Genomic DNA, 16,591 nt, shown 5'->3' on the forward strand with positions numbered 1-16,591 from the left:
CCATACATGTAAGGACTTATTTCAGGGCTCTCAATTCTGTCCAGTTGTCTATATGTTCACCCTTATGCCAATACCACACTTCTTAGTTACTGTAGCTTTGTAGTAAATTTTGAAGTCAGGAGGTGTGATTCCTCCAACTTTGTTCTTATTCAAAAACAAAGTTTTGGCTATTCTAGAGCTCCTTGAAATGGCATATGAAATTCGGGATGGCTTTTTTCATTTTTGTCCCCAAAATGCCATTGGGATTTTGGTAGGGATTGCATTGAATCTGTAGGTCATTTTGGGCAGTATTGCCATGGCTGCATGTTATGTCATTGTACTGATGTTTCCTACTGAGTTGTGAGGCTGTGACATGTGAGAACACGCACATAGCCAGGGCAGTGGCCTTAGAATGCACTCATTTCATTTGGTTTTTTTCCCTGTAGGGCCCTCTAGTGGCTCAAGCACAAGAAACATGGTCAGACTTAGAGACCTGGCTTTTCTGACAGAGGGGTGAAGGTAAGGGATCTTGAAATCTTCTGAATCAACCCTCTCATTTGACACATGGGGAAACTGAGGCTCACTGAAGGCCTCAGTTTGTCCCAGATCACTAAGCACAATAAGCCAGAGCTAGACCCAGAACCTAGGGCTCTGAATCTTTAGTCTGCAGCTCTGCTGATGCCAGGCTGTTCCCTATATTGATTGTGTGGCTTCTTGTGTGACATGTTCAGTAGGTCACAGCATCTCAAGAGGCTGGCCAAATATATCCTACATTCACTTAGGGAACTCAGTGTATCTGGGTTATCGATTAAGGGAGAAAGAGTTCCAGACTGCTGCAAGCTTGCCTCTCCATTCTTCTCTTCCCTCTCCTTATTATCCTTGGTGGGGAAAACATTCTGTCTTCTGGCTGCCTTCTCCCCATCACCAGGGGCCGACTGTGTGAGGTGTGGAGTATGGGGAGGGGGAGACAGTAGTTCTCAAAATGCAAGGAAAGCAAGATTCAGAAAGGCACATCTGTGTTGCTCCAGAATTTCTCTACCAAGGTCCCAGAAGGACAGACAGCTGGTGGAAAGGAGCTCTGGGGAACTCTCCTGAAGTTGCATTTATATTGACAAATACATGCTTTAATGTAGGCTATATGTTTATTTGAAAGCTGTGCCTTGTTTCAGTGACTAAATCGCTGGCTTCCTGAGTGCAAAAACTAGATTGGATGCTTCTTTGCAGACTTCTGGAGTTAACTATGTACATAGTTGTGTGTTCAGCTGCTTCTATCTCATCATTCTCCAAACCATCCAGACAGTCAGTTTTTTTGTTTATTGGGTTTTTTTTTTTTGAGACAGAGTCTCACTCTGTTGCCTGAGCTAGAGTGCCGTGGCATCAGCCTAGCTTGTAGCAACGTCAAACTCCTGGGCTCAAGCGATCTTCCTGCCTGAGGCTCCCAAGTAGCTGGGACTACATGTATGTGCCACCATGCCCAGGTAATTTTTTTCTATATATTTTTAGATGTCCAGATAATTTCTTTTTATTTTTAGTAGAGACGGGGTCTCACTCTTGCCCAGGGTGGTCTCGAACTCCTGAGCTCAAACGATCCGCCCGCCTCGGCCTCCCAAAGTGGTAGGATTACAGGCATGAGCCACCACGCCCGGCTGAGGAGAGTTAGTTTTTGTGTTAAAATTCAGTAATTATCTTCTTGTAATTACATTGTTCATAACCCAATCACTTTCATGGCTATTGGTCTCATATCTCTGGTAAAACTAAAAGGTCTTTACAGGCAGGATTTGCACTAGGTTCCCTTCCACTGAACCTCTTTCTGGACTTTTGCCCTATGGTTCTTCCCTATTTATGTAGGTAAGGTATCATTCACTCTCTCACTCTTTAGAAAAGAGCTTAGAGTGGGGAACCTGTGGCCTTGGAGCCACATGTACCCTTCTGGATCCTTGAGTGCAGCCTTTTGACTAATTCCAAAATTTACAGAACAAATAAGCCTATATCCTAGGGTCTTTTCTATCAAATGGAAGGAAAAGAATTTTTTTTTTTTTTTGAGACAGAGTCTCACTCTGTTGCCCTGGCTAGAGTGCCGTGGTATCAGCCTACTTCACAGCAACCTCAAACTTCTGGGCTCAGGCTATCCTCCTGCCTGAGTCTCCCAAGTAGCTGGGACTACAGGCATGTACCACCACGCCCGGCTAATTTTTTCTATTTTGGGTAGAGACGTGGTCTCACTCTTGCTCAGGGTGGTCTCCAACTCCTGAGCTCAAACAATCTTCCCACCTCGGCCTCCCAGAGTGCTAGGATTACAGGCATGAGCCACCATGCCCAGCCAAGGAAAAGAATATTTTAATTTTGTGCCTTTGTTTCCAGGTACTGTTAGTTCTTTGCTCTTCTGATTCTTATGACAGCCTGAGATGTCAATCCCATAGCTGAAAAGGCAGAACTTGTATTTCAAAGTTGTTTCCACTACACCAGGGAAAGAATACCCATGAGCTCTTTTGCAAGAAAAGTGGGAATTTCCAGAGAGAAACTACCTTTCCATGTCTTTTTCAGGAGCCTAGATCTGGGCTCTGCCAGCATATTTTGACCAGCTTAAAAATAGGTCGTGTATTTGCAGTAGTAAGAAAAGGCTCTATTTTTCTGTAAGTCTACAACTACCAGGAGATCTTTGCCTACACCTCCATTGGCCCTCCTCCAATCAAAAGGCAAGAATGTTCTTGTCCTTTTTGAAGACAAACCAAACAAGTAAGGAAGTGTATTTCACTCAGGCTATTAAAATAGGGAGAGTACCCCCGAAATAATCATAGTGTCTTGGTAACATGGTTTTGCCTTAGACTTTTGTAGGGAGGAAGGTGAGATGATTGGTATTAATAGTTAGGATTGGTTTGTAATCAGAAGTTTCACTCAGTCAGGTGAACAGAAAACGTCTATCTCTGTGTCTAGCTAGTTTCAAGAGGCAAAGCATTCTAATGTCAACTAATCACTGTAGAGATCATGAAGGAGAATTTCGAGAGTCTGTATCTGGCCTTATCAACAGGGGCAGAAAAAAGGAAAAGGTCTTCGGGCTTGTCACTGGTAAACAAAGGGCTCATCTGCAAGAGTTTTGTGTGTCATACGGAGAAGGGCAGTTCTTTACAGTGAGCTCTTCCAGGAACACAAATAGGTGAGGTTCCTAATCATTGCTGTATTCTGGGAGCATGGGGCTCAGGTAAAGTTCAACATCACTTCCTCAAGGTTTCATTAGGGGAACATTTCTTGAAGCAAAGACATATACTTCTTAATGAACAAATTACTAAGATGGAAATTAAGTCGTTATTTTTAAGAAGAAAGTAAAATGCTTTTAAAGAAGGCACTTTTGATCACACCAGTTAGAAACGCATCCCCGGTCTCTAGGCTTCAAACTTCAAGTCCCAGAGGGCAACGCGCCACTTCCTGTACGTATTAAGGGCGGGAATCAAGCGCCTCGCCGCATGACGGGAACATAGTGGCTGGGCCGGATGAAGGAAAATGTAATTTTAGCGGGTCTTCATTTTTCGGAAGAGTAACTCAAAAGCTCATCAAACAAGGCTCAGACACAGAACCGAGAAAGTAACATTATAATTTTCACGGAGGACAGATCAGGCTCCTCCCGAAGAAGGTATTTAACTGAAACCCGAGCTCCCGCTCAATTTTCCCAGTAGTCTCCTTTCCGGCCGTCATTACCGTTGCGTCTTTTCATTGGCCGGTTGATGGGTGACGGCGCCTGCGCGCTGCATTCCTTTGAGGGTTGTGGGCCGACGCCATTTTGGCCCGAGAAGCGCTAGGAGGAAGTAGATCGCCGACCCCTTCGCCTGCCGGTCTCCCGGGCACGGCCTTTTATTCCGGGGCTTCTAGGTCGAAGCGTCCTCCTCTGCCGCTGCTGCTTTCCTAACTCTCGGCACCCTCCAAACTCTCCGGTCGGACGGGAACGTCTGAGCACCGGTCCGCGCCATCGGTGGTCACATCACCTGGAAGGAGGTGACGGGGGCGGCGCGGGGCGCTGACACTCCCCGCTGAGAGCCCGCCTGCGATGGACTCGGAATATTACAGTGGCGACCAGTCAGGTGGGGCAGGAGTTCGGGGGACAGGGCTGGGGGACAGAGCAATTACTCGGCGGAGTTTGGCCTTGCATCTTCGAGGGGAGGGGAGGGAGGCCCCTGAGACTTTCCCTCCCTCGACCCGGCCTGAAGTGGACCGAGAGGCTGAATGGGAAGAGCCCGCCGACCAGCTGTGAAGCCAAAGTTACAACCTTGGGGAGGGGACCCTAAAAGGAAAGCCATCTTCTGAATCGGCCAAGGTTTTTGCTGAAATTGGGAAGTCACTTCCATTTATTAAGTTTCCACTGTGTGCAAAGAGCAAGGGAGGAAGACGTGTCTGCTGAAGGATTTTTCAGAAGTTAAAAGTCTTTAGACTTTTTAGGCCTCTTGATTGAGTTGCATAAATTCTTTAGAGTAAGGAGTGCACCTCTGGCACTTATTGGTGGGTTTTATGCTTTTCCTTCATCTTGAGATCGAAAGATCTTCACCGACATCTCCCTTCTTTCCTTTTTATTCAATAAACACTTAACTGGGCTCCAATTCGATAGCACACTGCTAGGCATCCGTGATACAAAGATGAAGGCGGAACCTAGTGGGAGAAAACACGTTATGTTTGCTTCCCTTTTGTGTGCTAGTTCTATTTGGCCATTCTGTATCAACGTGCTTAAATTGTTTAAGCGGTAAGCATTTTTCTGTTTTGAGTTTAGGGAGTTTCACTATGTATGACAGCAAGTAGTAACAACTACAGTCTTCCAAGCATGCGGTGCTCTTTTGCTTAAAACGTTTCCTGATGTTTTTAGAATAGTTTTTCAATTGATTTGTGTTTTTAAGTTACTTTTTATAAAAGTAATTATATATGATACGTGTACATAGGTTGAATGTTAAAAGAGGTAACAAAAAAAGTACTTTGATTTACCACCCCCCACCAACTTTCTATTCTCTTAGCCGTTTTTTGTTTGTTTGTTTGTTTTTTGGTATTTACCTTTGTATTCCTAATTTATGCTGTCTCTTGTGGCATTATTTTTAGGCATTCTGTAATGATTACTGTTATGCTAGAACAGTATTTTAGCCTCTTATGTGCCCTCTTCTCCCCTGTACTCCCACTGTTGCAGCATAATTGTTAAATTTCAAAACTGTTTTTATTATGACTGTATAATTATTTTTTACTCCTTAACTAAGTAGAGTAGCTTATTAGTATGATAGTGATTGCATTCTTACACAGCTTTTTGGTTTTCCTGGGGTTGACTATTTCATTTTTAAAAATGCTTATTTTTATTAATCCCCTAACCAAGTTTTCCTGCATCCTCAAGCAGCCCTAAATTCTTCTAAATACAGTTTTACTTTATAAAGTATTAGTTACAGTTAGGTAGCAATTCATATTTACCATTTTGTAATATTATAACATATGCATTAATGTAATGAGTTTTCACTAATTTTGGACTGGAGTTCCTTGTATTCTTCATTCATAAACAAATAAGTACATCACATACCAGGAAGTGTTCTGATCTCTAGGGATTCAGCAGTGAACCAAAATCCCCGCTCCTGTGGCACTGTCATTGAAGTGGAGAAGACTCACATTAAACAACTTGGTAAATCATGTCGTACATTAGAAGGTGGCAGGTACTATGGAGAGAAAGACTCAATTTTTATCATGAATGAAGTTCAGATAGTTAAACGGTACACTGTTATTTAGAATTTGTTGACTTGGTTTTTAGTGGTGTTTCTTAAACTTCATTCCTTTTATGATGTACTTTTGCTACTACGCGTGTCCCAGTACATATTATGGTTGTTGGTATTAATATTTGTATGAGTATTGTTTAGTTCAAAGTATTAACAACTTTAGTTATGCTTCATGCATGGTAACTTTTGCTTTTATGTAGTATCCTTGATTCATTATGTTCATTTCAGCTATAGACATCATCCATCTTATAGCATAAGTGGGTTTTTGTTTTATTTTTAAGCAGATGATGGTGGCGCTACCCCAGTACAGGATGAACGAGATTCAGGGTCAGACGGTGAGGATGATGTAAATGAGCAGCACTCCGGATCAGACACTGGAAGTGTAGAACACCACTCAGAGGTATTGGCTAAACAACATCTTTGGGGAGGTTTTTCCCTTGCATTCTGTGAGATCTGTTATATTTAGGAGTTATAGAGTGCCTGTCCTGGGTTCAATCAGTATAAAATAATAGAAAATTTCTTCAAAAATAAATAAATAAGGATAATCTGGTTACCAAAGAAATCACAAGGAAATAAGGTCTGATTGGGTCACATTTCAAATAGGCAATTTTTAAAATTTTTGTTTTTTGAGACAAGTCTTGCTTTGTTGCCTGATATAAAGTGCAGTGGGGTCATCATAGCTCACTGCAACCTCAAACTCCCAGGCTCAAGTGATCCTCCTGCCTCAGCCTCCCAAGTAGTTGGGACTACAGGAGTATACCATCACACCTGGCTAATTTTTCTTTTTCTTTTTTTTTTTTTTTTGTGGAGACTGGGTCTTTCTGTTTCTCATTGTGGTTTTAACTTCTAGTCTCAAGCAATCCTCCCACCTCAGTCTCCCAAAGTGCTAGCGGCTCGCACCTGGCCCAAATATTAGGCAGTTTTTAACTGTGCATATCAATTCAGAAAATGAGCCAGGCCTTTGATATTTGTCTAAGTTTCCCCATTCCCCAAATAATGTCTTATTGGGACAATAAACATTTGCAATCTTGGCCGGGGGAGGTGGCTCACGCCTGTAATCCTAACACTTTGGGAGGCCGTGGCGGGCGGATTGCTCGAGGTCAGGAGTTCAAAACATTTGCAATCTGAAGAAATACCAGTTGAAATAGAAGATTAGCCGGGCGTGGTGGCTCATGCCTGTAATCCTAGCACTCTGGGAGGCCGAGGCGGGCGGATTGCTTAAGGTCAGGAGTTCAAAACCAGCCTGAGCGAGACCCCGTCTCTACCATAAAAATAGAAATTAATTGGCCAACTAATATATATAATATAAAAATCAGCCGGGCATGGTGGCTCCTGCCTGTAGTCCCAGCTACTCGGGAGGCTGGGGGCAGGAGGATTGCTTGAGCCCAGGAGTTTGAGGTTGCTGTGAGCTAGGCTGACACCACGGCACTCACTCTAGCCTAGGCAAAAAAGCGAGACTCTGTCTCAAAAAAAAAAAAAAAAAAGAAATAGAAGATTATAGGGGTTATTGCCTATCAAAATTTATATCAGGATTTGGCCTTCTAATTTTGCGTTGTTACATTTATATAATTTATGTAATAACAAAGCAAGTGGAACTTTAAAAGCTATTTTTGTTTAATACAGAGTAGTATTGGATCTTGTGTATGTTTTAACGTATTTGGCCTAATGCATAAATATTTCAAACTACTTAATTTGCTTTCCTGGTTATACAGTCTCTACTGCACAGTGTTAACAAGATAAAATTGGAATATTTTTTCAGTAAATCAGCCACAAGCTTTGGTAGACACAAAATGAAACAAATAGAAATGTAAAGATGACATATATTTTAAGAACTTTATACAAATGTTAAAAAAAAAAGAACTTTATATGCCATATACTTTGCTTGGTTACACATGTGCAGAATATTGTCCAATTTTTAGTAAGAATAATTCTTAGAAATTGTAATTAGTATATTCACATGTTTAACAAATAGAGTGCATGCTATGTATTAAGCTCTTTTTTAGATGCTTTGGACATATCAGTGACTAAAAGTCAAAATCCTTCTCTTGGATTTGTTTTCCACTGGGGAGAGAAAGGCAGTAAACAGTATACATTTTATTTTTTAATTATATAGTTAGAAGGTAAAAAATGCTGTGGGCAAAGAAGAAAATTAGAACAGAGTGAAGGGTGCCAGGATGGAGGGCAGGTTTTGATATTAAATAGGGAAGTTGATGTAGGCTTTATTAAGAAAGTGACACTTGAGCCAAGGTGTGAAAGGAGGTGTAGGGATAGCCACATAGATATGTATATGTAGGAGAACTTTCCTGGCCAAGACCCGAGTGTGCTTGATGTCTTCAAGGAGCACCAAGGAGCCAGTGTGGCTGGAGTGGCATCAGTAATGGGCAGGGGAGGTCAGAGAGCTAAATGACGGTGTGGAAAAGGCTCATCTTTTACAGATTTTTGTCACTAAAGTTTTTGTATGCTCTTAAACATTTAGAGTAAATTATAATATACTAATTAATGATAGATAGAAATTACTTGATAATGTATGATATTTCAAATTTCTACTTTGGAAACAGCATCAGGAGATTGACCAGTGTCAGTTTAAAACCCGTTAGGGTAGTCATCATGTGGCTTCATGCTGCACTTGTAAACATAATGTAGGCTCACCTTTCAGCATCTTCAACTACTTTTTTGTAATGATAATGGATTCTGAATAAATAAATGTGTGTGTTGTTGAAAATTCGGAAATCACAGAGTCCTTGACTTAGGATCTACTTAACCATTTTTGACTTTACAATGGTGCAAAAGCTGTATGTATGCATACTTTAGTACCCATATAGCCACTCTGTTTTTCATTTTCAGTACAGTATTGAGTAAATTACATGAGATGTTCAACACTCTGTTATAAAATAGACTTTGTGTTAAGTGGTTTTGCTCAACTGTAGTGAGTATTCTGAGTATATTCAGAGTATGGTAGACTAAACTGTAATATTCGGTAGTTCAGGTATATTAAATGCATTTTCCTTTTTTTTTTTTTTTTTGAGACAGCGTCTCACTTTGTTGCTCAGGCTAGAGTGAGTGCCGTGGCATCAGCTTAACTCACAGCAACCTCAAACTCCTGGGCTCAAGCAATCCTGCTCCCTCAGTCTCCCAAGTAGCTGGGACTACAGGCATGTGTCACCATGCCTGGCTAATTTTTTCTATATATATTAGTTGGCTAATTAATTTCTTATTTATAGTTGAGAAGGGGTCTCGCTCTTGCTCAGGCTGGTTTCAAACTCCTGACCTTGAGCAATCCGCCCGCCTCGGCCTCCCAGAGTGCTAGGATTACAGGCGTGAGCCACTGCACCTGGCCAAAATGCATTTTCGACTTAAGATATTTTCAACTTAACCGTGGATTTATTAGGATGTAACCTCATCATAAATTAAGGAGTATCTATATCTAAAGTTTAAGGAAAAAGATTATGGGAGGATGAGGTGGGAGCATTGCTTTAGCCCAGGAGTTCCAGGCAAGACTGGGCAATATAGCAAGACCCCATCTCTTTCTAAAAATTAAAGTCAGCATATTGCTTTCACAGAAATGACTATTAACTTTTTGTCATTATTTCTCCTGCATTTTCATTCTCTCACATGTGTATAATGTGTGTATGTATTTTAAGTTACTTGAGATTTTATTATATATACTTTGTATCTATATATGTAATATTTTTATCTTTTCACTTAAGATTATACTTTAAGTATTTCCCATTTCATTAAAAGTTTTTGCTAAGCATAATTTTTAATGATTTCACAATATGAATGCAGCATTCCTTATTCAATGATTCCCTAATCATTTAGACTGTTTACCTGTGGTGAACAAAGCTATCTTGAATATTTTTGTACATAAACATTTGTAATTGTTATTGTTCGTTTAGAAATCTACCAGGGAAATTAACTTCATTAAAGAAACTAGGTCATTTTAAGACTTTTAATATTCCCCTCCAGGAAGGTTATCCGAATTTGCCAAACCACTGGTAGTTTGAGAGTGCCAATTGTAGCCTTAAAGTGTTGGATTCTATATTAATGTTCTTTGGCCTATTTATTTATTTATTTTTGAGACAGAGTCTCACTTTGTTGCCCAGGCTATAGTGAGTGCTGTGGCTTCAGCCTAGCTCACAGCAACCTCAATCTCCTGGGCTCAAGCGATCCTCCTGCCTCAGCCTCCTGAGTAGCTGGGACTATAGGCACATGCCACCATGTCCGGCTCATTTTTTCTATATATTTTAAGTTGGCCAATTAATTTCTTCCTATTTTTAGTAGAGACAGGGTCTCACTCTTGCTCAAGCTGGTTTCGAACTCCTGACCTTGAGCGATCCTCCCGCCTCAGCCTCCCAAAGTGCTAGGATTACAGGCGTGAGCCACCATGCCCGGCTATTAATTAATTAATTAATTAATTTTTTGTTTGAGACAGAGTTTTACTGTTTCCCTGGATAGAGTGCCGTCTCGTCAGCCTAGCTCACAGGAACCTCAAACTCCAGGGCTCAAGCAGTCCTCCTGCCTCAGCCTACTGAGTAGCTGGGACTACAGGCATGCACCACCATGCCCGGCTAAATTTTTTTCTATATATTTTTAGTTTGCCAATTAATTTCTTTCTTTTTTTTTTTTTTAAGTAGAGATGGGGTCTTGCTTTTGCTCTGGCTGGTCTCGAACTCCTGAGCTCAAATGATCCACCCACCTCGGCCTCTTAAGTGCTGGGATTACAGGCATGAGCCACCGGGCCTGGCCTCTTTGGCCTATTTAAAATGACTTCTAAGAAGAAATTTTGGATTGTTTTCCCATTAAAAATAGTTTTTAGAAGTTAATGGAATGTTAAAAGAGTACAGTTCTATTAAATGGAGCAGTGCACATTACAGGACCAAAGCCCAAAAGATTAGTTTCTTGTCATTATAGCTGTAACAACTTGACAAACTTAGTGGCTTAAACCAACACATTCATTGTCTTACATTTCTGGAGGTCAAGTTTCAAATGAGTCTTACTGGGCTAAAATCAAGGTGTCTCCCCTAGGGAAAAATGCATTTCCTTGCCTTCTGCAGCTTCTAGAGGCCACCTGCATTTCTTGACTGAGGCCCCTTTCTTCATCTTTTTTTTTTTTTTTTTGAGACAGAGTCTCACTTTGTTGCCCAGGCTAGAGTAAGTGCCATGGCATCAGCCTAGCTCACAGCAACCTCAAACTCCTGGGCTCAAGCAATCCTGCTGCCTCAGCCTCCCAAGTAGCTGGGACTACAGGCATGCACCATGCCTGGCTAATTTTTTCTATATATATTAGTTGGCCAATTAATTTCTTTCTATTTATAGTAGAGATGGGGTCTTGCTCTTGTTCAGGCTGGTTTCGAACTCCTGACCTTGAGCAATCTGCCCACCTCAGCCTCCCAGAGTGCTAGGATTACAGGCGTGAGCCACTGGGCCCTGCCTGTCCTGTCCACATTTCTAAATTCAAATTCCAGAGGGACCCAGTATACTTTTGTTTGTCTTTTGTAACACTCTGTATCAGGCCATTTGTTCTGTTTCATCTCATTGGGTCTACTGTCTATGTGTGGATGGGTCAGGAGTTATGTCCATGGTCCCCCCTGCACAGAGAGCAGCCATATGTTGCTTTCCTGAATAAGAGATTCTGGGCAAGCTAGTGGTAGGTATTTGGGGGCATGCCTTTATATTACAGGATGTTTATTGTCTTGGTTCCTGGGCATTAAGTCAAATTCTAGTAGCACATCCTCCCTGGTCATTGACAACCAAAAATGTCCCCTCACATTCCCAAATGCCCTGTTGGGTAAAGTGCCAGAACCACTGTGGGATGAGAACACCCAGATGGAAAAGTGAGGATGGTGAGCATAGGAAAGGAAACAATACTCAACAGTATAGAAAATGAGTGATTAAAATATAAGAATACTTGTTAAGAATTGCAATGCAGCTATTGAGATTTTTTTTTTTTTTTTAAAGAATGCTTGGTGACATAGAGAATCCATGTGGCTACTGAATTGTTGTGCTTCTAGATCCTGTTAATTTTTTAGAGTAAATTTACATAGAGAATAGGCCGGGCACGGTGGATCATGCCTGTAATCCTAGCACTCTGGGATGCTGAGATAGGCGGGTCGTTTGAGCTCAGGAGTTTGAGACCAGCCTGAGCAAGAGTGAGAAACTACCTGGACACTTAAAATATATAGAAAAAGTTAGCTGGGCATTGTGGCACATGCCTGTAGTCCCAGCTACTTGGAGGGCTGAGGCAGGAGGATCGCCTGAGCCCAGGAGTTTGGGGTTACTGTGAGCTAGGCTGATGCCACGGCACTCTAGCTTAGGCAGCAGAGTGAGATTCTGTCTCAAAAAAATAAATGAAATTAATAAAGTAAATTTGCATAGAGAATAGATTGAAAGAAGATTCCTTATGCCAAAATGTAAATGATGTTGGTCTTTGGGTAGTGCGGTTAGCATTTGTCTTATTTCTGCAATACACATTACTTTTTAAAATCAAAGGGAAAACAATTTAATAGAATAACTGTGCCATCATTTTATATGGTAACCCAGTTATATGAGCATGCATCAAATAATTCAGAACAATACTAAAAAACTCAAAATTTAGAAGAACCCTTGAATATAAAGATAAACCTTTTCTCTACTAGCTATTTTTAGTATTTTTTGTCTTTAGTATCTATTGCCTTACTAAAAAGTTAGCAAATTGTCTCTTCTTAACAGATTAAATGGAAGGATGAATGGAAAGGCACTTTTTTAAATTTGAAGAAAAAGTATTGAAGTTTAGACTTTAGTACTTTCTTTGAAGATTTTTTAAATTCCCAACTACCCTGTATCTCCTGTGCAACAGAGATAGTTGGCATTCATTTCTTTGTCCCCAATTTTGTCATATGATTTCCATATCAAGATAATTAAATCTTTAAATTAGAATATGTTTCCCTAAATTTTGGCACTATTGGTTAAGTTTGTGTAATGTGTGTGATAATCTATTATCCATGTTTTTCAATAAACATTTTTTTTAGTGTAAAGTGTCCAGATGGGTGTAGAAGACCTGCACACAGGAGACTACTGTAAAGTGCATCATTACAGAAAGGACACATTACAGAAAGGAAGTTCCGTGGGGGGAAGCTTATAGCTGTGATATCACAGCTATAAGAACACTGAAATTCTTCGGTATTTTAGCTGACTGAAGAATGAGTTAGGGTTGTGGGGACGGTGGTAATTCTAGCTAGAGGAGCAGCAGGTACAAGGCCTGGAATTGGGAAGGACTTGGTATATTTTAAGAATGGTTATTGTGGCTAGAAATGGAATAGCTTAATGAAAGGTGATGCTGCAGAATTAAGTTTGGGCCAGATGGCTTCACACATTTTGTAGTGGGGCAGATAGGCAAGAAGGAGAAGGACTTTGTAAAGATCTTTTTGAAAAGTCATCACTGGAAATACAGCTTTTTTTTCTTAATTTATTTATTTTTATTTTTGCGTTTATGGGGGTACAAGTGTTAAGGTTACATATATTGCCCATGCCTCCCTCCCCCCTCAAGTAAGAGCTTCAAGCATGTCCATCCTCCAAACGTTGCACATCTTACTCATTATGGTTGTATATACCCATCCCCTTCTCCCCCCTCCCACCCTCCCGACACCTGATAAATGTTACTCCTATATGTCCACTTAGGTGTTGATCCGTTAATACCAATTTGATGGTGAGTGCATGTGGTGCTGGTTTTTCCATTCTTGAGATACTTCACTTAGTAGAATGGGGTCCAGCTCTATCTAGGAATATACAAGAGGTGCTAGATCACAGTTGTTTCTTAAAGCTGAGTAGTACTCCATGGTATACATATACCACATTTTACTAATCCTCTCATGAATTGATGGACACTGGGGCTGTTTCCACAGCTTTGCAATTGTGAATTGTGCTGCTATAAACATTCGAGTGCAGGTGTCTTTTTCATAAAATGACTTTTGATCTTTTGGATAGACGCCAACTAGTGGAATTGCTGGATCAAATGGTAGATCTACTTGTATCGCTTTGAGGTATCTCCATATTGCTTTCCACAGAGATTGACTAGTTTGCAGTCCCACCAGTAGTGTAGCAGTGTTCCTCTCTCTCCGCATCCATACCAGCATTTGTTGTTCAGGGACTTTTTGATAAAGGCCATTTTCACTGGAGTTAAGTGATATTTCATTGCGGTTTTGATTTGCATTTCCCTGATGATTAGAGATGTTGGACATTTTTTCATATGTTTGTTGGCCATTATTCTGTCTTCTTTTCAGAAGTTTCTGTTCATGTCCTTTGCCCATTTTTTGATAGGGGTGTTTGATTTTTTTCTGGCTGATTTTCTTGAGTGCTAAATAGATTCTAGTTATCAGCCCTTTATCAGATGTGTAGCTTGCAGAAATTTTCTTCCATTCTGTGGGTTGTCTGTTTGCACTCTTGACAGTTTTTTTGGCTGTGCAGAAGCTTTTTAATTTGATCAGGTCCCATTTGTTTATTTTTGTTGGTGTTGTGATTGCCTTTGGGGTCTTCTTCATAAATTCTTTGCCTAGGCCAATGTCCAGAAGGGTATGTATTTCCAACATATTCCTCTAGAATTCTAATAGTTTCACACCTAAGATTCAAGTCTGTTACCCAGCGTGTGTTGATTTTTGTGAGAGGTGAAAGGTGTGAGTCTTGTTTCAGTCTTCTACACGTGGCTATCGAGTTTTCCCAGCACGATTTGAAGTTCTTACTCGAGGGGGGCGGGAGTGAGGGCAATATATGTAACCTTAACACTTATTAACAATCCTTATTGAATAAGGATTTTTTTCCCCAGTGTATGTTTTTGTCTGCATTGTCGAAGATTAGTTGGCTATATGAGGATGGTTTTATATCTGAGTTCTCTGTTCTGTTCCACTGGTCAATGTCCCTGTTCTTGTGCCAATAAAAAGCTGTTTTAATGACTATAGCCTTGTAGTATATTTTGAAGTCTGGTAAATTGATACCTCCTATTTTGTTTTTATTGCCTAGGATTGATCTTGCTATACAGGGTCTTCTCTGGTTCCATACGAAGTGTAAAATTATTTCTTCTATATCTGTGAAAAATGATGATGATATTTTGATAGGGATTGCATTGGCTCTGTAGGTCACTTTGGGTAGTATAGACATTTTAACAATGTTGATTCTGCCGACCCATGAGCGTGGTATATTCTTAACATCTGTTTATATCCTCTGCTGTTTCCTTCTTCAGTGTTTCATAGCTCTCCCTGTAGAGGTCTTTTACCTCCTTAGTTAAGTATATTCCAAGGTACTTTATTTTCTTTGTTGCCATTTGGAAGGGAATTGAGTCTTTGATTTGGTTCTCACTTTTACTATTGTTGATGTATATGAATTCCTCTAATTTCTGTATATTGAACCCTGAATTCTGTATATTGTATCCTGAGACTTTACCAAATTCATTTATTAATTTAAGGAGTCCCTTGGTTGAATTCTTGGGGTTTTCTAGGTATAATATCATGTGATCAGTGAAGAGTGAGAGTTTGATCTCTTCTGCTCCCATTTGGACGCCCTTAATTCCAATCTCTTGTCTGATTGTTGTAATGAGGACTTTCACGACTATGTTGAACAGAAGTAAAGATAGTGGGCAACCTTGTCTTGTTCTAGTTCTAAGTAGGAATGCTTTCAATTTTTCCCCATTCAGTATGATATTGGCTATGGGTTTAGCATATGGCTTGTATCATTTTTAGGTAAGCCCCGTCTATGCCTATTTTGTTGAGCGTTCTTATCATAAAAGGGTGTTGATTTTGTCAAATGCTTTCTCTGTGTCTATTGAGAGGATCATATGGTCTTTGTTTTTGCTTCTGTTTATATGGTGAATTACATTTATAGATTTGCGTATGTTGAACCATCCCTGCATCCGTGGGATGAAGCCCACTTGGTTGTGATGGATTATTTTCTTGACAAGCGCCTGGATTCGATTGGCTAGGATTTTGTTGAGAATTTTTGCATCTGTATTCATAAGGTATATTGGTCTGTAGTTTTCTTTTTTTGTTTCATCCTTTCCTGGTTTTGGTATCAGGGTTATGTTCGTTTCATAAAATGTGTTGGGGAGGATTCCATCCTTCCCAATGTTGTGGAATAATTTCTGCAGGATAGGCACCAGTTCTTCTTTGTAGGTATGGTAAAATTCAGATGTGAAACCATCTGGTCCAGGACTTTTCTTTTCAAGAAGGTTTTTCATTGCTGTTTCAATTTCAGTACTTGATATTGGTCTGTTCAGGAATTCTATTTCTTCCTGGTTGAGCCTAGGGAAGCGGTGTGTTTCTAAGAAATTGTCCATTTCCTCCACATTTTCCAGTTTGTGTGCATAGAGGTTTTTGTAGTATTCATAAATTATATCTTGTATCTCCATGGCATCAGTTGTAATTTCTCCTTTATTGTTCCTGATGGAGCTTATTAGAGATTTTTCTTTTCTGCTTCTCATTAGTCTAGTCAACGCTGTGTCAATTGTTTATTTTTTCAAAGAACCAACTTTTTGTTTTATTAATCTTCTGTATAGTTTCCCTGTTGTCAATTCCGTTTAGTTCTGATTTGATCTTAATGATTTCACTTCTTCTGCTGGGTTTGGGGTTGGTCTGTTCTTCTTTTTCCAGCTCTTTGAGACAATTCATTAGGTTGTCTGTTTGTGATCTTTTCGACTTTTGGATATAGGCATTTATGGAAATAAACTTTCCTCTCAGGACTTCTTAGCTGTGTCCCACAGGTTTTGGTAACTAGTGTCTCCTTTGTCATTTAGTTCAAAGAATCTTTTGGTTTCCATCTTGATTTCCTCGTTTATGAAGTGATCATTCAGCAGAAGGTTATTTAGTTTCCATGACTGTGTAGAAATGAGGACTCCTGTTAGGATTTCTACATTTATTCCATTG

At 40.2% G+C, this 16,591-nt stretch overlaps 1 protein-coding gene across 3 annotated transcripts in view; it reads left to right on the forward strand.

Annotated features, from left to right (window-relative positions):
- The first annotated feature begins 3,688 nt into the window (after positions 1–3,688).
- Positions 3,689–16,591, forward strand: part of IWS1 (interacts with SUPT6H, CTD assembly factor 1) — a 54,231-nt gene continuing 41,328 nt past the window's right edge. The window contains exons 1-2 of one of the 3 annotated variants that reach the window (XM_076005449.1): positions 3,689–4,052; positions 5,990–6,105. In XM_076005449.1, coding sequence (XP_075861564.1) covers positions 4,019–4,052; positions 5,990–6,105 — 150 coding nt within the window. In that variant the 5' untranslated portion in view covers positions 3,689–4,018. The remainder of the gene's footprint in view (positions 4,053–5,989; positions 6,106–16,591) is intronic. The other 2 variants (XM_012739943.2, XM_012739942.3) reach the window with 2 other exon arrangements.

Source organism: Microcebus murinus, chromosome 8 (genome assembly GCF_040939455.1).
Source record: "Microcebus murinus isolate Inina chromosome 8, M.murinus_Inina_mat1.0, whole genome shotgun sequence".
In the NCBI taxonomy this organism is placed as follows: domain Eukaryota; kingdom Metazoa; phylum Chordata; class Mammalia; order Primates; family Cheirogaleidae; genus Microcebus; species Microcebus murinus.